Source organism: Heptranchias perlo, chromosome 4 (assembly GCF_035084215.1).
Source record: "Heptranchias perlo isolate sHepPer1 chromosome 4, sHepPer1.hap1, whole genome shotgun sequence".
Taxonomy (NCBI): Eukaryota; Metazoa; Chordata; class Chondrichthyes; order Hexanchiformes; family Hexanchidae; genus Heptranchias; species Heptranchias perlo.
In genome coordinates, this window is record NC_090328.1 from 117,170,744 (window position 1) to 117,195,372 (window position 24,629).

General features: G+C 44.9%; 1 protein-coding gene across 2 annotated transcripts in view; it reads left to right on the plus strand.

The window, feature by feature from the left end:
• mamdc2a (MAM domain containing 2a) overlaps window positions 1-24,629 on the plus strand; it is a 95,996-nt gene that overhangs the window by 27,318 nt on the left and 44,049 nt on the right. For both annotated transcript variants that reach the window (XM_067982268.1, XM_067982267.1), the window contains exons 4-7: window positions 3,466-3,550; window positions 6,630-6,767; window positions 15,016-15,269; window positions 22,283-22,376. In XM_067982268.1, coding sequence (XP_067838369.1) covers window positions 3,466-3,550; window positions 6,630-6,767; window positions 15,016-15,269; window positions 22,283-22,376 — 571 coding nt within the window. The remainder of the gene's footprint in view (window positions 1-3,465; window positions 3,551-6,629; window positions 6,768-15,015; window positions 15,270-22,282; window positions 22,377-24,629) is intronic.

A 24,629-nucleotide genomic window follows, 5' to 3' on the forward strand; every position in this document is an offset into this window, starting at 1 on the left:
TAGATAGAGTGGAAAGGGAGGACCTATTTCCCTTAGCAGAGGGGTCAGTGACCAGGGGGCATAGATTTAAAGTAATTGGTAGCAGGATTAGAGGGGAGCTGAGGAGAATTTTTTTCACTCAGAGGGTGGTGGAGGTCTGGAACTCACTGCCTGAAAGGCAGAAACCCTCAACTCATTTAAAAAGTACTTGGATGAGCACTTGAAGTGCCGTAACCTACAGGGCTTCGGACCAAGTGCTGGAAAGTGGGATTAAGCTGGATAGCTCTTTTTCGGCTGGTATGGACACAATGGGCCGAATGGCCTCCTTCTGAGCTGTAACTTTCTATGATTCTATGACTTCCACAGACCATATACAGTTATATACAGTATAACCTATCCATATATTCTGTCGGCATTGTTAAAAAGTCCCATAGCTATGCCTGCCTTTATGTAGGATATTTTGAATATTCTTTGTTCCTGTTTTATTCAGGTCCCCTCCCTGACCTCTTAGAATCATAGAAACTTACAGCACAGGAGGTGGCCATTCGGCCCATCATGCCTGTGCCGGTCTTTGAAAGAGCTCTCCAATTAGTCCCACTCCCCTGCTCTTTCCCCATAGCCCTGTAATTTTCTCCCCTTCAGGTATTTATCCAACTCCCTTTTGAAAGTTACTATTGAATCTGTTTCCACCTCTCTTTCAGGCAGTGCATTCCAGATCATAACAACTCACTGCGTAAAAAAAATTTCCTCATCTCCCCTCTGGCTCTTTTGCCAATTACCTTAAATCTGTGTCCTCTGGTTACCGACCCTCCTGCCAGTGGAAATAGTTTCTCCTGATTTACTCTATCAAAACCCTTCATGATTTTGAACACCTCGATTAAATCTCCCCTTAACCTTCTCTGCTCTAAGTGATTCTATTGGGATTGTTAAAAAGTCCCTTAGTTCTGCTTCATATGTTCTGCCATCTCCCATTCCATGAACTAACAGATGTTGGTCCATATCACGGGGAGAACGATGTGATTCTTACATTCCCTCACATATTTGTGCCAACATCGTGGACAAACCCTGTGCCTGAAGGAACAAGCACTATTTTTACACCGATTCAAAACAATGATTAACTCTAATTTTAAAAAGTCTCTCTGTGTCACAGAGTGGGCATGGATGTTTGAGATAATATAGTGTGTTCCTTCTCTGCCCTTTTTCCGTCACCAGCGTACTGTAATTATTGAACATCTGTTGCCTCTAAAAATACAGCCAGTGGTTTTCTAACTCAGTGGGAGTTTGAAATTGTTTCTGAGTTTATATTTGATGAACTGCTCCAACAACTTAAGGAGTGGTACAGTATTGAGTCATCCACAGACTAGGGAGGTCTCAAGTTTGACCCTTAATCTGCGCTGCATTACCTGATCTCGGCCATGGGCAGTGGTTAGGGCTTCATTTGGCCTGAGTGGCCCTGGTCTAGGGAGAGGAGAAATCAGGCAGGGTTGCAGTGTATCAGATAAGGAAAGACTTGAACATGCCCCCCACAGTCAAATAGCCTGCTGGCTAGGCTCACACGCATAGAATGACCATGTGAGCGAGGCACCCCCGGGGGGAGTAGATTTTTCTCTGCCCTGCACCTGGAGAATCAGCAACCCCAGCCCCCCTACCCACCCCCCCACCCCCGCCCTAAGCATATGGCAGAGGGAAAAGGGGCACTGACTTGGTAACTCAGGTCCTCGCACCTGTTTGGTTGCCCTGGAATTTTCCTGGGGCTCCCTCCACTGATGTAACTGGGCCTGTTCCTGTAGCAGGAGTGGGCCCCGTGTTGTTATGGTGATGAGGCCTGACGGGACGTTCTAGGCCTTCCGCCTTATTTCCCTGTTGCAGCAATCCCTGAGTGCCTTGGTGCAGGGATGGCCAGTCCCCCAGCGAACCTCGCTGACCAGGCCGTCTGTGGAAGTCCTGAGAGCAGGCCGGAGACGTTTGGGTAAGTGCTTCTGCGGTATTGTTAACCCGTTCATCCCCTTGGATACTTGCGTACAATTAGGACTTTCTGGCTGCTGATAGAGATTAGCTCACAGAAGGCCCCAATCTCAGAGGCCCAACATGCAGCTGCAGACCATCACCTAAGAGGCCTGCCAGCTGTGCTCACATCTGCAGCCATAAGACCCAGGCGGGGAATGAGCCTGTGCCGGTGAGGAGGGAAAGAAGGAAGACTGACTGACTTGCATTTATATAGCACTTTCCAAAGGCGTTTTACAGCCAATGAAGTACTTTTGAAGTGTAGTCACTGTTGTAATGTAAGAAATATGGGAGCCAATTTGCACACAGCAAGATCCCACAAACAGCAGTGAAATAATGACCTGTTTTTTAGTGATGTTGGTTGAAGGATAAATATTGGAAAACTCCCCTGCTCTTCTCTGAAATAGTGGCCGTGGGATATTTTACGTCCACCTGAGAGGGCAGACGGGGTCCCTGTTTAACGTCCCATCTGAAAGGCGGCACCTCTGACAGTGCAGCACTCCCTCAGTACTGCACTGGGAGCGTCAGCCTGGATTTTATGCTCAAGTCTCTGGAGTGGGGCTGGAATCCACAATCTTCTGACTCAGAGGTGAGAGTGTGACCCACTGAGCCACAGCTGACACACCGAGGGGAGGAAAAATTCAGGCAATTCCCTCACCGCAGGTGCGCTGTGCCTATCAGGCACCTACTCGATACTCAGAAAGAAAAATCAGCTCTAGTGCCTTCAAATGAGGGAGAAAGAAAAGGGGAGACAATTAGGGGAAATAGGTACTCGACAATTTCAGCAACTAGAACATAAGAAATAGGAGCAGGAGTAGGCCATCCGGCCCCTCGAGCCTGCTCCGCAATTCAATAAGATCATGGCTGATCTTCGACCTCAACTCCACTTTCCCGCCCGATCCCCATATCCCTTTATTCCCCTAGTGTCCAAAAATCTATCTATCTCAGCCTTGAATATATTCAGTGACTCGGCATTCACCGCCCTCTAAGGGTAGAGCATTCCAAAGATTCACAACCCTCTGAGTGAAGAAATTCCTCCTCATCTCAGTCTTTAATGGCCGACCCCTTATCCTGCGACTATGCCCCCTAGTTCTAGACTCTCCAGCCAGGGAAAACAATCTTTTTACATCTACCCTGTCAAGCCCCCTCGGAATCCTATATGTTTCAAACACCAGAGAGTATAGGCCCATTCGCCTCAACCTCTCCTCATAGGACAACCCTCTCATCCCAGGAATCAATCTAGTTGCACCGCCTCTAAGGCAAGTATATCCTTCCTTAGATAAGGGGACCAAAACTGTACGCTGTACTCCAGGTGAGGTCTCATCAAAGCCAACTGCATTAGATCGTGATGAGAGCTGAGAATCAGTTTGCTGAATTGAAAAATAGGGTCCAATTTGTCACAATACAGCAAATGTTCTGTAAGAAACAAAAGTTATTATTCACAAGCATTCTACATGAATGTTTTATTTTACTTTTCCACAGATCATTCTAGAAGGTATAGTCAATCCAGACCCGAAGGCTAGCATTGCAGTTTTTGAAATCAACATCACTCCTGGCTATTGCATTGGTGAGTTTGTTTAGTTATTATACCAATAGAAATGAAAGTAAGAATGATGAGATTGTTATGCTAGTTGTGGGATGTTTGGGACCATTGTTGAATGCGATTATTCAATATTAAGATTAGGGAGCAAAAGAGCTTTTCAGCTGTTATCCAAAACTGCCCATCATGCAGCGGATCATTACAATTAAATCAGGCACAGATTTCAAAACTGTTGCATTTCTGCAGTCTCTCTGGGGGTGAAGTTACTTTGGGTGTTAGAACTAACCAGGGTTGCCAACTCTGGTTGGACGTATTCCTGGAGTTTTCATCACATGACTTCCCACCTCCAACCGCCTCGCCCTGTCAAACAGCCTTTTCCGCTATCTCCTATATTTTTATAACTAATAAATGAAAGTGTTCAAAGAAATTGTATTTAAAAAAATCATAATTTTTTTATGCCCCTATGATTTTTTCTCCTGGGTTTTGCTCACAGCAGCGTCCAGGAGATTGATCTTTAATTCCTGGAGACTCCAGGACAATACCTGGAGGGTTGGCAACTCCTACATCTGACCCAAGATGGTGTCAGACATATTTCAGGTGCCCGCGGGGCATGGGAGAAGGCACTGGGATAGCGGTGCACCCGTTCTGCGCAAAGAGAAAAGGCGCAGCTGGGTCCAATTTCTAGCTGAAAGTTTTTAGATTACATGGAATCGTAGAAAATTTATGGCACAAAAGGAGGCCATTCGGCCCATCGTGTCCGCGCTGGCTGAAAATGAGCCTAAATCCACTTTCCAGCACTTGGTCCGTAGCCCTGTAGGTCACGGCACTTCACATGCACATCCAGGTACTTTTTAAATAAGTTGAGGGTTTCTGCCTCTACCACCCTTTCAGGCAGTGAGTTCCAGACCCCCACCACCCTCTGGGTGAAAGAATTTTTCCTCAGCTCCCCTCTAATCCTTCTACCAATCACTTTAAATCTATGCCCCCTGGTTATTGACCTCTCTGCTAAGGGAAATAGGTCCTTCCTATCCACTCTACCCAGGCCCCTCATAATTTTATACACCTCAATCATATCACCCTTCAGCCTCCTCTGTTCCAAGAAAAACAATCCCAGCCTATCCAATCTTTTCTCATAGCTAAAATTCTCCAGTCCTGGCAACATCCTTGTAAATCTCCTCTGTACCCTCTCTAGTGCAATTACATCCTTCCTGTAATGTGGTGACCAGAACTGTACGCAGTACTCAAGCTGTGGCCTAACTAGTGTTTTATACAGTTCCAGCATAACCTCCCTGTTCTTATATCCTATGCCTCGGCTAATAAAGGAAAGTATTCCATATGTCTTCTTAACCACCTTATCTACCTGTCCTGCTACCTTCAGGGATCTGTGGACATGCACTCCAAGGTCCCTCACTTCCTCTACACCGCTCAGTATCCTCCCATTTATTGTGTACTCCCTTGCCTTGTTTGCCCTCCCCAAATTCATTACCTCACATTTCTCTGGATTAAATTCCATTTGTCACTTTTCTGCCCACCTGACCATTCCATTGATATCTTCCTGCAGTCTACAGCTTTCCTCTTCATTATCAACCACACGGCTAGTTTTTGTATCATCTGCAAAGTTCTTGATCAAGCCCCCTACATTTACGTCCAAATCATTAATACATACCACAAAAAGCAAGGGGCCTAGTACTGAGCTCTGCGGAACCCACTGGAAACATTCTTCCAGTCACAAAAACACCCGTTGACCATTACCCTTTGCTTCCTGCCACTGAGCCAATTTTAGATCCAATTTACCACTTTCTCTTGGATCCCATGGGCTTTTTCTTTTTTGACCAGTCTGCCATGTGGGGCCTTGTCAAAAGCCTTGCTAAAATCTGTGTAGACTATATCAAATGCACTAACCTAATCGATCCTCCTTGTTACCTCCTCAAAAAGTGTTTGTTAGACACCACCTTCCCTTAACAAATCCGTGCTGACTGTCCTTGATTAATCTGTGCCTTTCTAAATTACGGTTTATACTGTCGCTCAGAATTGATTCCAATAATTTGCCCACCACCAATGTTAGACTGACTGGCCTGTAATTACTCAGCCTATCCCTCGCTCCCTTTTTAAACAACGGTACAACGTTAGCAGTCCTCCAATCCTCCGGCACCACACCTGTATCCAGTGAGGATTGGAAAATGATGTTCAGAGCCTCCGCTATTTCCTCCCTTGTTTCTTTTAACAGCCTGGGATACATTTCATCAGGCCCTGGTGATTTATCTACTTTCAAAGATGCTAATCCCCTTAATACTTCTCTCACTATGTTTATCCCATCCAATATTTCACACTCTTCCTCCTTAACTACAATCTCTGCATCATCCCCCTCTTTTGTGAAGACAGACGCAAAGTATTCATTAAGAACCATACCCACATATTCCGCCTCCACATTTAGGTTACCTTTTTGGTCTCTAATAGGCCCTACTCTTTCCTTAGTTATCCTCTTGCTCTTAATGTATTTATAAAACATCTTTGGGTTTTCTTTGATTTTACTTGTCAATATCTTCTCATGCCCTCTTTTTGCTTTCCTAATTTCCTTTCTAATTTTACCCCTGCACTTTCTATTCCTCTAGGCTCTCGGTATCTGACATAAGCTTCCCTTTTTTGCCTTATCTTACCCTGTATGCTCCTTGACATCCAGTGGACTTTAGATTTGGCAGACCCACCCTTTTTCTTTGTGGGAACATATTTGCTCTGAGCCCCTTGAATCTCCCCCTTTAATGCCTCCCACTGCTCTGACACTCATTTACTTTCAAGTAGCTGTTTCCAGTCCATTTTTGCTAAATCACATCTCAGCTTAGTAAAATTGGCCTCTCCCACTGATACTCCTTCCACCTGCCCAGCTTCATTCCCTAAAACTAAATCCAGAACTGCCCCCCCCCCACCCCCCCCCCCCACTCTTGTTGGGCTTGCTACATACTGGCTAAAAAAGTTCTCCTGAATGCAATTTAAGAATTCTGTGCCCTCTATATCTTTTGCACTGATTGTATCTCAGTTAATATTCTTGGTCGTAGCTCTGTATCCAACACCACGAGCTCCTTTTCACCAAATGCCGTTACAATTACAGTGTGTACCTTTGAAGAAAATCATCTTTGCGGCTATAACAACAGATGGAACCCAAACCTGAACTGGCTGGTCGGTGGAGGTTCGGTCCGAGATTCACCCACAAACCTGCCTACTGATCACACTTTGGACAATGAGCATGGTATGTTTTCTAATGCCGTAGCATTTTAGATGTGCTAAAAAAAATCTTTTTATTAGCGAAAGGCTCATAAAATGTATTTGGTTTGAACACACTTTTTTGTTTTAGGAACAAAGGAACAGGAGGAGGCCATTCAGCCCCTCGAACCTGTTCTGCCATTCAATTAGATCATGGCTGATCTGTATCTTAACTCATCTACCCCCTTGGTTCCGTAACCGTTAATACCCTTACCTAACAAAAATCTATCAATCTCTGTTTTTAAATTTTCAATTGACCCCCAGCCTCAACAGCTTTTTGGGGGAGAGAGTTCCAGATTTCCACTACCCTTTGTGTGAAGAATTGTTTCCTGACATCACCCCTGAGTGGCCTGGCTCTAATTTTAAGGATATGACCCCTTGTTCTGGATTCCCCCACCAGAGGAAATAGTTTATCTCTATCTACCCTATCAAATCCTTTAATCATCTTGAACACCTCAATTAGATCACCCCTTAAACATTGAAATTTACAGCACAGAAGGAGGCCATTCTGCCCATCATGTCTGTGCCGGCCAAAAAAGAGCTATCCAGCTAATCCCACTTTCCAGCTCTTGGTCCGTAGTCCAGTGGGTTGCAGCACTTCAAGTGCACGTCCAAGTACTTTTTTAAATGAGTTGAGGGTTTCTGCCTCTACCACCCTTTCAGGCAATGAGTTCCAGACCCCCACCACCCTCTGGGTGAAAAAAGTTCTCCTCAGCTCCCCTCTAATCCTTCTACCAATTACTTTAAATCTATGCCCCCTGGTTATTGACTCTCTGCTAAGGGTCCTCCCTATCCACTCTATCTAGGCCCCTCATAATTTTATACACCTCAATTAAATCACCCCTCAGCTTCCTCTGTTCCAAAAGAAAACAACCCCAGCCTATCCAATCTTTTCTCATAGCCAAAATTCTCCAGTCCTGGCAACATCCTCATAAATCTCCTCTGTCCCCTCTCTAGTGCAATCACATCTTTCTTGTAATGTGGTGACCAGAACTGTACGCAGTACTCTAGCTGTGGCCTAACTAGTGTTTTATACAATTCTAGCATAACCTCCTTGCTTCAGTTAATAAAGGAAAGTATCCCATATGCCTTCTTAACCACCTTATCTACATGTCCTGCTACCTTCATGGATCTGTGTACATGCACTCCAAGGTCCTCTCTTCCTCCCTACTTCTCAGTATCCGACCATTTATTGTATACTCCCTTGCCTTGTTTGCCCTCCCCGAATTCATTACCTCACACTTCTCCGGATTGAATTCCATTTGCCACTTTTCTGCCCACCTGACCAGTCCATTGATATCTTCCTGCAAACTACAGCTTTCCTCCTCACTATCAACCACATGGCCAATTTTTGTATCATCTGCAAACTTCTTAATCATGCCCCCTACATTTAAGTCTAAATCATTGATATATACCAGAAAAAGCAAGGGACCTAGTACTGATCCCTGCGGAACTTAATCTTTCATATTCAAGGGAATACAAGCCTAGTCTAAGCCAGCTGTCCTCATAATTTAACCCTTTAAACTCCAGTATGACTCTGGTGAATCTGCACTGCACCCCCTCCAAGGCCAATATAGTAAACTTCTATGATTCTATGATTCTATCCTTCCTGAGGTGCGGTGCCCAGAGCTGAATGCAGTACTAATATTTTGTACTAATATCCAATCTTATAGAATCATAGAATGGTTACAGCACAGAAGGAGGCCATTCGGCCCATCGAGCTTGTGCCGGCTCTTTGTAAGAGCAATCCAGTTAGTCCCATTCCCACGTTCATTCCTCGTACCCCTGCAAATTTTTTCCCTTCAAGTATTTATCCAATTCCCTTTTTGAAAGCTACGATTGACTCTGCTTCCACCACCCTTTCAGGCAGTGCTTTCCAGACCATAACTACATGCTGCGTAAAAAAGTTTTTCCTCATGTCGCCTTTGTTTCTTTTGCCAGACACTTTAAATCTGTGTCCTCTGGTTATTGACCCTTCCACCAATGGGAACAGTTTCTCTTTATTTACTTTATCTAAACCCTTCATGATTTTGAAAGTCTGAAGTATAAATAATTAAGGAGAATGTAACTTCACTTCAACAAAAGTATCAATTTGGTGCAAAACCCACGACATTTTTCAAAGATGGATCACAATCCAACTGACTTGCATCAAGGTGGGAAAGCTACATTATAGGGATATTCCACTGTCTCGTGACCACAGGTCAGAAAATCAAGGCTGCAATGTTGTAGCCCTGACTTTGAAACCATGGGGCTCGATTTTACAACGGTGGCGGGTTGGCAGTGGGTTGGAGAGGGGGGGTGAAGGTACGCGTGGCAAACCCAGATGAACAAAACTTACCGTTTCCGATGCTGATGATTAACGTCCTCTTGGGATTTCGTGCCAGGCAGCTAGCCTGATTGACAGGCTGGCTGTCATTGGGAGCTGCAATGTGAGGGTGGGGGTGAGGGGGGCGCGAAAAACAGAAAGAGCCAGACATCATCTGGCACTGGAACGGAAGACCGGGGTGGGGGGGAGAAGGGAAGATCGGGAGGGAGAGGGGAAGATTGGGGCGGAGAGAGAGGAGTAGATCGGGGGGGGGGGGGGGGGAGAGGGGAAGATCGGGATGACATCGGGGGAAGATCGGGAGGACATCGGGGGGGGTGAAGAGGGGGACATCGGAACGGGGGACATCGGACATCGGAGCAGGTTTCAAAGGTAGGTTCATTTATGTTTTCACTTCCTTCCATGGTTTTTTATTTAATTTATTTCGTTTCTTTTTGCCTGATCCGGCCCTTCATGCCTGGTTTCACCAGACATGAATCAGTAGCGGTGGGCAAGCTGCCCAGGTAAGTTAAAAATCTTTCTAACTACTTAATCTGCCACAGGTAAAGTGCCTTAAGTACCTCAATCAGGTACATTTGGCTCTTTAACTGTCATCCCGCTGGCTTTAATTGCTGGTGGACTTCTGTTTTCGGGTCACCCGCGCGCACACAGGTGGGTCCCTGGGAAACTCGGAAATCGGCGGGTTGGAGCCGGCTTCCGAACCCAAACAGGATTTCCACAATTTTCAGAGCCCTCCTGCCCCCAACTCACCTGCAATTGCCTCCTAAAATCACCCCCATGTTCTGTGTATGTGTGTCTCCCCACTGGGAGTGCAGGGATAATGAAATATAGGTAACAGTCATTGAAGTGAGGTGGGTGCTGACTCTCTGTTGTCTTCAAGAGGGAGCTGGACCGGTTCTTGACTGGGGGCAACGATTGTATCATATAGAAGGTAAGTGTCTTTATAGATAACACTTGGTCCGTGTGATCTCCTGGACGGGTTTTGATTGCCGAGAGGGTCGGAGAGGAATTTTCCAGAGTATTTTTTCCCTTATTGGCCCTGGGGTTTTTTCTCCTTTTTTTTGCCTCTCCCAGGAGATTACATGGCTGGGATGGGGGGGGGGTGAGGTGGTGGGTCGGTGGGTGGTGGGGGGGAGATGAAGTGTCTAGTCATGATGCTCCGGTCATAATGGGTATGGTGCAGGCTTGTCCATCAATTTTGTATGTGTAAGTAACAATGTCATTTCAAAAGGTAAAATGCTGCATGTCCTTGCACAATAACATTTTATTACATTGAGACAGCAAGTATTCAGGCCCAACATGTAAAATGTAGGTTGACTTAAATTAATTCCAATGCAAATTGGAATGTCTAGCTGTAAAGCCTCGTAGCTCAATGTTACTTCAGCATGAAATCAAAATAAATGATCTCAGCTCTCAATAAACATGTAGTGGGGGGTGCTCAATTGAGGATGGACTAAGAATATGACAACTTGCAGACTTTATCTGAAGGAGTCTGTTATGAATTATGTCATTGAGCACTGGAAGGAGCACCAACTGCCTCAGTGGGGACAACCCAAAAAGAATTCTGACCACAGATGGAATAAAACGTTGCATATTAAGGAAGAACACTCATCGAATTGTGGATAAAAGCCATCAAAGATATGCAGCAAAGTAGTACTGTTGACATCTGTAACTATCCACGAGAAGTATTTACTCACAGCAAACCACACAGCAGCACTAGAAACCACCAGAAAATGCCAAAGGATGATTGTTGTAAGGTTTTGTATTTTCTCATGAATGATGAGGGACTTCGGTTATGTGGAGATATTGGAGAAGCTGGGATTGTTCTCCTTGGAGCAGAAAAGTTTAGGGGGAGATTTTATAGAGGTGTTCAAAATTACAAAAGAGTTTTGATAGAGTAAATAAGGAGAAACTGTCTCCACTGGCAGGAGGGTCGGTAACCAGAGGACACAGATTTAAGGTGATTGGCAAAAGAACCAGAGGAGAGATGAAGAGAATATTTTTATGCAGGGAGTTGTTACGATCTGGAATGCGCTGCCTGAAAGGGTGGTGGAGGCAGATTCAATCGTAACTTTCAAAAGGGAACTGGTTAAATACTTGAAAAGGAAAAATTTGCAGAGCTAAGGGGAACGAGTAGGAGAGTGGGACTAATTGGACAGCTTTTTCAAAGAGCCAGCACAGGCAAGATGGGCCGAATGCACTGTGCGATTATATATCTGTATGTCCCAATACTTTTGTAAGTCATTATATCCTGTGAGATTGTGATATTATTGAAGCTGAAAAAGACCTTAAGAATGCTAACTAATGTACAATCAGAACAAAAATAATACACAGGCAAGCTCTATTTTTGCTCAGATTAATAGAAAGGATAAGTAGGACACACTCAGATCAGTCAACCGATCTCTCGAGCAACTGCCTTATTGCAACAAGCAAAGGAAAAATTACACCTTTCCACTAACAGAAAACACTAAGGCATATTTACAAAACAGTGCACAGTCAGATAGCATGAAAAAAACACTAAATTGCAAGATTGTCCTGCAAAACTCAAAATAGTAAGTTTGTTCTTAATAATCCAGTTAAAGTACCCTTGGGTGAATGACCTACCACATCCTGTTTTGCTTGAATTGGAATTTGCAATTCTGCTGCTTGTTAAATAAACACTATTGCACGATGATTGGACTTTATCAAATTACAATGAGAGTCATGACAGATGACTTAGTTCTGGGAATTTCCAGAGAGAGTTCTGGTCTCCATATTATAAAAAGGATATAGAGACACCGGAGAAGGTGCAAAAAAGATTTACTGGGATGATATCAGAACTGAAAGGATATACTTAAACAGGAAAGCTTGAACAGGCTGGGGCTCTTTTCGCTAGAAAAGAGAAGGCTGAGGGGTGACCTGATTGAGGACTTTAAAATTATGAAGGAGTTTTATAGGGTAGACGTAGAGAAAATGTTTCCACCTGTGGGGTAGACCAGAATTAAGGGCCATAAATATAAGATGGCCACTAATAAATCCAATAAAGAAATCAGGAGAAACTTCTTTACCTAAAGAGTGGTTAGAATGTGGAACTCGCTACCACATGGAGTGGTTGAGGCAACTAGCATGGATGCATTTAGGGGAAACTAGATAAATACATGAGGGAGAAAGGAATAGAAGGATATGTTGATAGTGAAGTGGGGTGGAAGGAGGCTCATTTGGAGCATAAACACCGGCATAGATCAGTTGGGCCGAAAGGCCTGTCTCTGTGCTGTAAATTCTATGTAATTCCATGGCGACATAAACTTGCAAATAGCACAATAACATGATCTGATATTTTTTTAATTCATTCTTGGGACATGGGTGTCGCTGGCAAAGCCAGCATTTATTGCCCATCCCTAATTGCCCTTGAGAAGGTGGTGGTGAGACGCCTTCTTCAACCGCTGCAGTCCGTGTGGTGAAGGTTCTCCCACAGTGCTGTTAGGTGGGAGTTCCAGGATTTTGACCCAGCGACGACGAAGGAACGGTGATATATTTCCAAGTTGGGATGGTGATATGTCATGATATGTCATGTTCTGCAGTTTCTGTACTCGGTATTCCTTTAAGAAGAGACGATCCTGGCCATAGAACCGCTATTGAATTACAGTGGGATTTCTGTTTGTCTACGAGCCAGTGATTTATTCCCTAGGAATCTCCGAAGTGGGTTGTGGTGGCACAACTCATGTGAGTCTGTGTGTTAGTCAGGACCAAAAAGTAAATTACGCTTGTGCTGGACAACAGAATGATTTTTCAATTCATGAACTGCATGGTAAGTAGTTTTTCTGTGCGATGCTCACAACAGGTTTTCTGATCTACAATATTCGCAAAACTAAGGTTTTCTGAAAACCTCAAGTGTGAAGAATGTTAAAAGATGGAATAAAAAGAATGTAAAAATTACATAGAATTACATAGATTGTACAGCACAGAAACAGGCCATTGAACCCAACTGGTCCATGCTCCAGATGAGCCTCCTCCCACCCCTCTTCATTTGACCCTATCAGCATATCCTTCTATTCCTTTCTCCCTCATGTGTTTATCTAGTTTCCCCTTAAATGCATCTATGTTATTCGCCTCAACCACTCCATGTGGTAGCGAGTTCCACATTCTCACCACTCTGAGTTAAGAAGTTTCTCCTGAATTCCCTATTGGATTTATTAGTGACTATCTTATATTTATGGCCCCTAGTTTTGGTACACCCCACAAGTGGAAACATCTTCTCTACGTCTACCCCATCAAACCTATCAAATGGCAGGTCTTTTTTTTTGCTCCTAGGTATTTGCCAGAAGAACTGAAAAGTGGTTATCTGTGGCTATTTCTCTTCTGGTGTAGAAATGTTACTTTACTTCTTAAAGGGCTGAACCACACCTTAACAAAAAAAAACAGCCAGAATGTTACATTTCCACAATTGATTCTGAGTCGGAAGTGAGAAAGAAACAACTCTTGCAGGCAATGTAACGCTCTTTCGCTGTTGTATCAAGGTTTATAGTGTAACACCTTTGATGTTTGAAAGGAATTGATAGGGTAGATAGAGAGAAACATTTTCTGCTGGTGGGAGAGTCTAGGACAAGGGGACATAAAATCAGAGCCAGGCCATTCAGGAGAGAAGTTAGGAAACACTTCTTCACACAAGGGGTGGTAGAAGTGTGGAACTCTCTCCCACAAAAAGCAGTAGAAGCTAGCTCAATCAATCATTTTAAATCTGAGATCGATAGATTTTTGCTAGCCAAGGGTATTGACGGATATGGAGCCAAGGTGGGTGGATGGAGTTAGGATACAGATCAACCATAATTTCATTGAATGGCAGAACAGGCTCGAGGAGCTGGATGGCTTACTCCTGTTCCTATGTTCCTATGGTGTGTCCCTGCTCCTGGATAAACTTTCCTGCTTACAGTAGACCCCAGTTTCACTGGCAGGAGGACAAGGCGGGGTCCAAACAAAAGTACAGTGGTTGCCTAGCTGCTGCAAAGTCTTCTTATCCCTCTCCATACTAGGGGTGTTGATTTTACCAGCACTTATGGCACAGTGGGGTAGATTTTCAACTTGTCACTCGGGCGTAAAACTGGGTTCGCGGATTACCGCCCGTTAGACAAACCATCTCATTTTTATTCCTCTTTACATGGAGAGACTAGAGAAGCTGGGATTGTTCTCTTTAGAAAGTTAAACACTTTAGGAAGAATGTCAAGGCCTTGGAGAGGGTGCAGAGGAGATTTACTAGAACGGTACCAGGGATAAGGGACTTCAGTTATGTGGAGAGACTGGAGAAACTGGGATTGTTCTCCTTAGAGCAGAGAAGGTTAAGGGGAGATTTTATGGAGGTGTTCAAAATCAGCAAACGTTTTGACAGAGTAAATAAGGAGAAACTGTTTCCACTGGCAGGAGGGTCGGTAACCAGAGGACACAGATTTAAGGTATTTGGCAAAAGAGCCAGAAGGGAGATGAGGAGATTTTTTTTTTACGCAGCGAGTTGTTATGATCTGGAATGCACTGCCTGAAAGGGCGGTGGAAGCAGATTCAATAGTAACTTTCAAAAGGCAATTGGATATATACTTGAAGGGTAGAAAATTGCAGGGCTAGGGGGAAGGGCAGGGGGAGTGGGACTAATTGGATAGCTCTTTCAAAGATCCGGCACAGGCACGATGGGCTGAATGGCCTCCTTCTGTGCTGTATGAATGTATGATTCTTATCGAAATCAATAGAAATGAAATTGTCCTAAATCTCTTACATTTAATCTTACACCTATGCCCACTTGTTCATTATATGTTAAACTGTTCTGTAACATATTTGTATAGTTCCCCTAACAGAAAAAGATATACTAATATCAGATTGTCAAGACTATTCAATGATCCACTTTACAACTGACATATTGTATTTGAATCTGTTGTTTTCCTTGCAGGTCATTATATGTATGTTGACTCTATTTACTCTACAAGTTTACATGAAGTAGCTCAGTTAATGTCACCAGTGACAACTTCCGTTCTGTCTGGATGCCTATCTTTCTTTTACCAACTCAAGCAGAAGCAATCCAATTCATTTGTGGTCTATACCAAGGACAGAATCGGGCATTATGAGGAGGTGTGGAGGGCGAATCAGTCTACATACAATTGGAATTTGGTAAATGTGAATGTTAAAGCTTCACACCCATTTCAGGTAAATCTTTCTTTTGTGTACAGGAGCACATCGTTAACCTGAGATGAATCTGCAACTAGATTCCGATCTGACTGTTCGCATTTCACCAGATTCAAGTCAATAATGTTACAGTTCAAGTTATTTGTTTTTAAGGAAAAAGCAACAAATTATATTTTTCAGGAACAAAACCAGAAAATGTTGGAAGTGCAGGTTGGTCACTGTCTGAAAGAGAAAGAAATTACATAGAATTTACAACACAAAAATAGGCCATTCGGCCCAACTGGCCCATGCCAGTGTTTATGCTCCACATGAGCATCCTCCTACCCCTCTTCATCTAACCCTACGAGTATATCCTTCTACTCCTTTCTCCCTCATGTACTTATCTACCTTCCCCTTAAAAGCATCTATGCTATTTGCCTCAACTACTCCTTGTGGTAGCGAGTTCCACATTCTCACCACTCTCTGGGTAAAGAAACTTAACTGGACCGGCCACATAAATATTGTGGCTACAAGAGCAGGTCAGAAGCTCTGTACTCTGTGGCAAGTGACTCACCCCAAAGCCTTTCCACCATCTACAAGGCACAAGTTAGGAGTGTGATGGAATACTGTCCACTTACCTGGATGAGTTCAGCTCCAACAACACTCAAGAAGCTGTTCACCATGCAGGACAAAGCAGCCTGCTTGATTGGTACCCCATCCACCACCCTAAACATTCACTCCCTTCACCACCAGCGCACAGTGGCTGCAATGTGTACCATCCACAGGATGCACTGCAGCAACTCGCCAAGGCTCCTTCAACAGCACCTCCCAAACCCGCGACCTCTACCACCTAGAAGGCCAAGGGCAGCAGGCACATGGGAACAACACCACTTGCACGTTCCCCTCCAAGTCACACACCACCCCGACTTGGAAATATATCGCTGTTCCTTCAACATCGCTGGGCCAAAATCCTGGAACTCCCCACCTAACAGCACTATGGGAGAACCTTCACCACACGGACTGCAGCGGTTCAAGAAGGCAGCTCACCACCACCTTCTCGAGGGCAATTAGGGATGGGCAATAAATGCCGGCCTTGCCAGTGACGCCCACATCCCATGAAAATAATTTTTTTAAAAGTTGCTCCTGAATTCCCTATTGGATTTCTTAGTGACTATCTTATATTTATGGCCCTAGTTCTGGTCTCCCCCACAAATGGAAACATCTTCTCCACATCTACCCTATCGAACCCCTTCATAATTTTAAAGACCTCTCTTTGGTCACCCCTCAGCCTTCTCTTTTTGAGTGAAAAGACCCCCAGCCTGTTTAGCCTTTCCTGATAAGTATAACCACTCAGTTCTGGTATCATCCTAGTAAATCTTTTTTGCGCCTTCTCCGGTACCTCTATATCCTTTTTATAATATGATGACCAGAACTGTGCGCAGTAAGTGTGGTCTAATTAAGGCTCGATACAAGATAACATGACTTCACCAGAGTTGGCACAACTGAAACATTAACCTGATGAAGGGTTCGATCCTAAATATGAACCTATCTGTCCCATCCTAAATATTAATCTACCTTTCTCTTTCAGATATTAATTGACCTGCCGTTTAGCATTTTAGCCTTTTCATTACAAGTTTTTTGTGTTTCTGATTTTTGTGTGTGTGTGTGTGTGTGTGTGTTTACTTTCCAAGCATATTTTTAACATCTCAAATGTAATTTGAGTTCCTACATTGTCTATCTTTGGACAAAGTTTAGAAATGCTTAGCTGGCAATTCTGTCTGGAATGTGCTGGGAAGTCTGCAGAGTAGGTGCATGAAAGAGTCCATCTGGTGTCTCAGACAGTTCCTGGTACAGTAATATACACTCACTTGTCAAGCTTTTCAACAGCAGAAAAATAACCGAGGCAGATATTAGATCATGAAACTCAGAGTTTCCACAACGGAGGGTATATTTTGGATGGGCTGCTTGGGATGACTAAAAAGGAACAAACCAGCAGGGAGTTATTTCCAGAAATAATGGTTCCTGCTAAAGACTTTTCCTTCAGGTCTTGTTGATTGTAAGGGCTTTTGGAAGTGGTTGTTTATATGGGGGAGAGGAAGGGGAGTCTTCTATTTGGATTTAAATCAGGATCGCTTATACAAAAATGTTGGATGGTTGAAATCTATCAATCTTGACTTTTTAAGTGAGCTTTCATGCACTCATTTATCTTTCATTTTAATAACTGGTGCCAGCTTCTATGTTCATTTATTCCAGGTTCAAAGATCTGAGCAGATAGGGGCACCTTTCGCATAGCATCATGGGCCTCCATATTAACCCCCCATGTCAGGTGGGAGAGGGTCGGGGTAGGGGGGTTAAAGAGTGAAATACGGGGAACGTGGGAGCTGCCAGCACCACAAGGTAAGTGCTTTTCTCAGCACTCCTTGTGGGCCAGGAGGAGCAGGAGTGCTCTCCCCACCCCACAAGGAAGCCTTCGGCCTCCACCAGCCCCGATCGCCAGCGCCCCCCTCCCCCAGCTCTCCCGATCGCTGACCTCTCTCCCCATCTCTGACCTCTCTCCCCATCGCTGACCTCTCTCTCCCCTCCCATTCACTGACCTCTCTCCCCCCTCCCGATCGCTGACTTCTCTCCCCATTGCTGACCTCTCCCCCCTCCCCATCGCTGACTTCTCTCCCCCCTCCCCATCGCTGACCTCTCCCCCTCCCCATCGCTGACCTCTCTCCTCCCTCCCGATTGCTGACATCTCTCCCCCTCCCCATTGTTGACCTCTCTCCTCCCTCCCCATCGCTGACCTGTCTCCCCCCTCCCCATCGCTGACCTCTCCTCTCCTCCCGATCGCTGACCTCTCTCCCGATCGCTGACCTCTCTCCCGATCACTGACCTCTCTCCCTCCCCCCCATTGTTGACTTCTCTACCCCCTCCCGATCGCTGACCTCTCTACCAATCACTGACCTCTCTCCCCCCCCATCGTTGACCTCTCTTCCCCCTCCTGATCGCTGACCTCTCTCCTAATCACTGACCTCTCCCCCCCCCATCGTTGACCTCTCTCCCCCCTCCTGATCGCTGACCTCTCTCCCGATTGCTGACCTCTCTCCCCCCCATCGTTGACCTCTCTTCCCCCTCCTGATCGCTGAACTCTTTCCCGATCAAGGACCTCTCTCCCCCCTCCCCCCCATCATTGACCTCTCCTCCCCCTCCTGATCGCTGAACTCTCTTCCGATCGCTGACCTCTCTCACCCTTCCCGATTGTGGCCTTCCCTTTCCCCTCCCAATTGCTGGAGGTCAACCCCAAGAGTCCCCAACTGCGGCCTCCTGCCGCTGGTGTTCCCTCCCATCCACCGGCCAGGGTGTCCATTTGGCCGGCTGCCGTGTGAGAAATGGAATAAAAGAATGTCAATGAGGTCCTGCCGTTAAGATCGTCAGGATCTCCGTGTCCCCGGCCTTGCTGGTTTCTTAGGCCGTTTTCAGCCTGCCCTGGATCCTCCCCGCTCCCTCCCCATAAAAAGTGGGGCTGTGAAATTTTGTAGCTCTGAAGGAGGCCATTAATGCCTCTCTTGGATTTCTGAAAGAGTCGCCTACTTAACCCTATTCCCCTGTGCTTTCCCCTTTTAATGTTTTCTTTTTGAAATATGTATCCTCTTCCTTTCTAAAAGCCAGCATGGCATTGTTTCTAGTAGAGCATTCCATGTCCTAACCACCCACTGCAGAAAAAAAATTCTCCTAACCTCTCCCTTTGTACTTTGGTGATAAATTTATATTCTTCAATTTATATTCTCTAGTTACCAATTCAGTGACGAGAAGAAACTGTTCCTGATTTACCTTATCAAAACCCTTCTTCACTTTAAACACCTTTACCACATCTCCCTTAATCTCCCGGTCTAATTAAAACAAAAGCCCCACTTTCCCTAGTCTCCCCTCATACCGAAAGCCTCTCTTCCCTGGTATCCATCTTTGCGAACCTCTTCTGCACCCTCTCTGTGGCCTTGACATCCTTCTTAAAGTAAAGCGTCCATAACTCGACATGATACGATAGCTCCCGGAGCAGTTTTGGAAAAGGTGGACCCGGGGCTGGGTGCTGATGACATGTTTGAGGACTTGAAAGGAAAGCAATGTTTGAGATGGGTTGGTAGTTAGAGAGGACAGATAAGACGAGAGGTGGGGGTGATAGCCGTTGTTTTTGAAAGGGAGCAAGAAAGGGGCCAGTGCAAAAGAAGCCATTAATAATGTTGTCTAACTTGGGGATCAAGGAGATTTGAAGTGGGTTTCTTGGAAGAGATGAGCTTGGGGAGAATGGGAAAGAAACTACGGTGACAGGGGATTGGAGCTAAAGTGGATGGGAGGTTTGGGGAGAGTCTGGGAGTGCAGGGAGAGAGGATAGGGAGGCAGTTGAAGAGGTGGGCTGAATCTTCAGGATGAAGAAATCCATTAGTTCTTTGCATTCTAGTGGAAGTGAGAGTGAAGCAGCCAAGGAAAGGGGTTTAAGGAGCGGTTAGTTGTGGAGAAAAGAAGCCTTGGGTTGTTCTTGACTTCCAGTATCCCTGGAGTATTGGGAGGATTTAGCTGAGGAGTCTGAGGTGCAGTAATGTTTGACGCGGACGAGCAGAATCAGGCAGTGAATGACTAGATTAGTTGTGCGTCGGGTGCATACGTACAAGTTTGCAGCCCTCTGACTTAAGGAAGAGAAGATATTAACTGTATCCAGGGGAATAATACGAGTGGGTGACAGTGAGTGATTTGGTGGGAAGAAAGATGTTTGAATGTTTCCCGTTATTTGCCAGTTTTTCAGTTTATTTGGGCTAGTTCCTTTTTTTAATTTAGTGATTTTTTCCCCACAGTCGAGTACATTTACCTTTGATTGTTCCCTCTCCTTTCCAATTTTTAATTGAGCCTACTTACGTCATGGTCACTGTTTCCTAGATGTTCTTCCACTCTTGCATGAATCTACTTGCCCCATTTCATTTCCTACAACTAGATCCAGCACTACAACAACAGCAACTCACATTTATATAGCGCCTTTAACATAGTAAAACGTCCCAAGGCGCTTCACAGGAGCGCAGGAGCGATTATCAGAGAAAATTTGAAACCAAGCCACATATTAGGACAGGTGACCAAAAGCTTGGTCAAAAAGGTAGGTTTTAAGGACTGTCTTAAAGGAGGAGAGAGAGGTAGAGAGGTGGAGAGGTTTAGGGAGGGAATTCTAGAGCTTGGGGCCTAGGCAGCTGAAGGCACGGCCACCAATAGTGGAGCGATTAAAATCGGGGATGCGCATGAGGCCAGAATTGGAGGAGGACAGAGCTCTCAGAGGATTGTAGGGCTGGAGGAGGTTACAGAGATAGGGAGGGACGAGGCCATGGAGAAATTTGAAAACTGCCTCTTCCCTTGTTGGACTAAAAACGTACTTATCTCGAAAGCAATCCTGGGTGCATTATAGAAACCCATCTGTTCTTTGCTACTTTCATTGCTCTCCCCTAGTCTATCTTTAGGTGGTTAATATCGCCCATTATTATGGCCCTGTGTCCCTGCATTGTTCTGTTATTTGTCTATATATCTTGTCTTTCTCAGGTTGGCTCAATGGTAACCTTCTTGTCTCTGAGGAAGAATGTTGTGGGTTCAAGCCCACTCCAGGGCCTGAGCACATAATCTAAGCTATCACTTCAGTCCAGAATTCCACTGTTGGAGTTTACCAACTTTTGGACGAGACATTAAACCAAGGCCCTTGTTCATGGTCTGGGCTGTTCACTTCAAGAGTAATTTACTGGCTGTGAAGTGCTTTGGAACGTCTCAAGGATGTGAAAAGCATTATATAAACATTCTTTCATTCTTTCCTCTACCTTGTATCCACTGTTTGCCAATCTACAGTATGCTCCCAAAGGAATAACAGTTCCCTTTTTGTTCCTTAATTCTACCCAAAGAGATTCAGTTTTTGCACTACCCCTATAGTCTAGTGCTATAATGGAATCTTTGATTAACATCCCTTTTCCCTTTCTTTCTCCTCTATCTCACCTGAATATTTTTAATCAGGAATGTTAAGCTCCCAGTTCTGCTCTACCCTAAGTCATGTTTCTGTTAATGCTGTTATAACATAATGTCCCCAAGCAATTTATGCCTCTTGCTCACCAATTTTATCAACAATAATTTGTGCATTTTTATATATACAACTCAAATCTCTCTCTGTCTGGCAATTTTAATCCCTCCTCCTTCTGAGGTATTTTTTTCTCTTTACCTACCTCCATGTTCACATTCTGCAAACAAATTGGATTATAGAGAGAAAGAGGAAGAAAGAAAGACTTGCATTTCTATAGTGCCTTTCACAACCTCAGGACGTCCCAAAGCGCTTTACAGCCAATAAAGTACTTTTGAGGTGTAGTGACTGTTGTAACATATTTCAGACTGTTGTGTGGACATTGGTTTTCTGATGATGTTATCCTCCCCTTTATTTTAGTTCCCCCTCCCACTATTCCACAACCCTTTGGCCAAGAGTGTGGGCAGCAGTCTTGTCCCTGGTCCTCCCAATGCCATTCTGCAGCTGGGGTTGCCAACTCTGGTTGGATGTATTCATGGTTTCATCACATGACCTTCCATATCCAACCACCCCGCCCCCACGCTCCCGCCAATGGTCACCTAACATGTCCATCCTCGTGGCTCTCCGCCTTCCCACAGCCAATTGAAAAGCGAACAGACTCTTCGTTACTCGATTTGCCGATTGATTCTTGACAGTCCTTTTCTCCCCCATCTCCCGGGTGTTTGCTCGCGGCAGTGTCCTGGAAATTGATCTTTAATTCCAGGAGGCTCTAGGACAATTCTGGAGAGTTGGCAACTCCTATCTGCAGCTGATCATTAAGAGATAAGACAGTGAGGAGTCCAATGCTGAACTAGTCTGCAATTTTCCCTCTCACTTTCACATAAGAAAATGTACAGGATGAAAACCCTAGATAAAGAGTTTCAGGCCCTTCAGGCTGAAAGTTTGTGTGAGAGCCAAATAGCGGGCAAGTTTCTAATCTTCTAGAGTTCCCTTGACACATTGTTCACGGATATGTAAATAGTTATTGATTTTTCAGATGGTGTTCGAAGTCGCATTCAGCAGTACGAAAGGAGGTTATGCTGCGCTGGATGATATTTCGTTCTCCCCACATTTCTGCAATAATAAAACAGGTTAGAGATTTAATTTTCTTCCTTTGTTGGGTAACTCCTGAAGAAGCTGGTATTTTACATCTGTAATGAGAGGGTTTTTGTGGATATTAATCCTCAGTAACATTAGGAATTTGAAAGCAGTATCATGAAGCTCGACACCATCCAGGACAAAGCAGCCCGCATGATTGGCACCCCATCCACCACCCTAAACATTCACTCCCTTCATCACCGGCGCACTGTGGCTGCAGTGTGTACCATCCACAGGATGCACTGCAGCAACTCGCCAAGGCGTCTTCGACAGCACCTCCCAAACCCGCAACCTCTACCACCTAGAAGGACTAGGACAGCAGGTGCATGGGAACAACACCACCTGCACGTTCCCCTCCAAGTCACACACCATCCCGACTTGGAAATATATCGCCGTTCCTTCATCGTCGCTGGGTCAAAATCCTGGAACTCCCTACCTAACAGCACTGTGGGAGAACCTTCACCACACGGACTGCAGTAGTTCAAGAAGGCGGCTCACCACCACCTTCTCAAGGTCAATTAGGGATGGGCAATAAATGCTGGCGTTGCCCGATGCCCACATCCCATGAATGAATAAAAAAAAATGAGTGCTTAGGCTAATTGCTTGTGCATACACAGAAGCAGCAATATGTCAATGGATATTCATTATTGGATCCAATTAAGGGTATTTTGAGCTCTAGCAAGCAAGCCCTGATCAATAATTAATTAATGGTTTCCCCCTTCAGTTCCTGGTGTAATCCTGAGCCACTTAGATCCGAAAAGTTCCAAATTATGATCCTTGGCTATTGCTGAATTAGCTGATCTCAGCCAGGAGAGTGGAGAGAGTTGGAGGGACTACAATAGACTTCAGGGTCCTTATCTAAGGAGGGGGAACAAAATCAGTCAGGTTCCCGTGCTATCCAGTGACCTTAGCTGGAATGTACCTTCATGTCGGATAAAGGTGATTGGCCCTCCCATTTCTCCTTCCCCCGCCCCCCCCCCCCCCCCGGACTAAATAAACTGCCAACACTCACTTTCTGGACTCACACGTAAAGAATGGCCCTTTGAGCAAGGTATTTAAGAACTGCCTATGAACTATTACATAGAATTATATAGAAATTACAACGCAGCAACAGCTGGCCCAACCAGTTGTGTTGGTGTTTATTTTCCACATATTCCCAGTGCCTGCCCTGTTCCCAAATCCTTTTATCTCCCTTACCTGGCTCTGGCCTCTTGAGCATCTTCCCCTTTTTTTGCCCCACCATTGGTGGCTGTGCCGACAGCCATCTGGGCCTCACACTCTGGACCCCCCTTTAAAACCCACCTCTTTGACCAAGCCTTTGGTCAACTTTCTGAATATCTCCTTCTTTGGCACAGCTCTGACTTTCTCCGTACGCCTCTGTGAAGGGCCTCGGGGCAGTTCTTTTTACATTAAATGCAAGTTGTTGTTGTCACTGCTCCCACATCTTCCGCACATTGTATGCTATTCCCTCTGTCTCATGCCCGACTCTACTGTTCCAGTCTCAGCACATCGAAACTACAGCACAGAAACAGGCCATTTGGCCCAACTGGTCAATGCCAGAATGGCACAGGCCACTGCTGTGGTGGTGGAAACTAAAACAGGCAAAAATTCACTGAAAAACGTACTCATTTCACCAAAAGCTGAGTACAATATCTGTATTACAGCAACTTTAACTAAGGGTCACAACCCTCCATGATTGCCCTGGAGTCTCCAAGAATGAAAGATTAATTTCCTGGACACTGCTGCGAGCAAACATCCAGGGTATTGAAAAAAATATGTTCTTAGAACAATTTTGTTTATTTGTTATAAAAATATTGGACATAGGAAAAAAAGGCAGTTTGACTGACCAATCAAGAATCATCCAATCGGGTAATGAAGGTTTTGTTTACTTTCCGATTGGTGTGGGAAGGCAGAGGATGGGCATGTCAGGCAGCCAATGGCGGGGAGCTTGGAGACGGGACGTCATGTGATGAAACCTTATGAAACACGTCCAATCAAAGTTGGCGACCTTAGGTTTAACCTCAATGTGAACGACAGTTAAATCGTCTTCAGTTTAAGCTTATTCCTACAAATGACCTCACCGGCAACAGAATTTTTATCCCTTAAGTGTACTTAATGTTCTTACTCTTTTTAATTACATTCTTTTCTCTCCCATAGCCTTGCCAAAACTGATGACCTTTACTACATTTAAAAACTAATGTCACAAATGTGCACACCCGCCACAATTGAGTTGAACAAGTTAACAT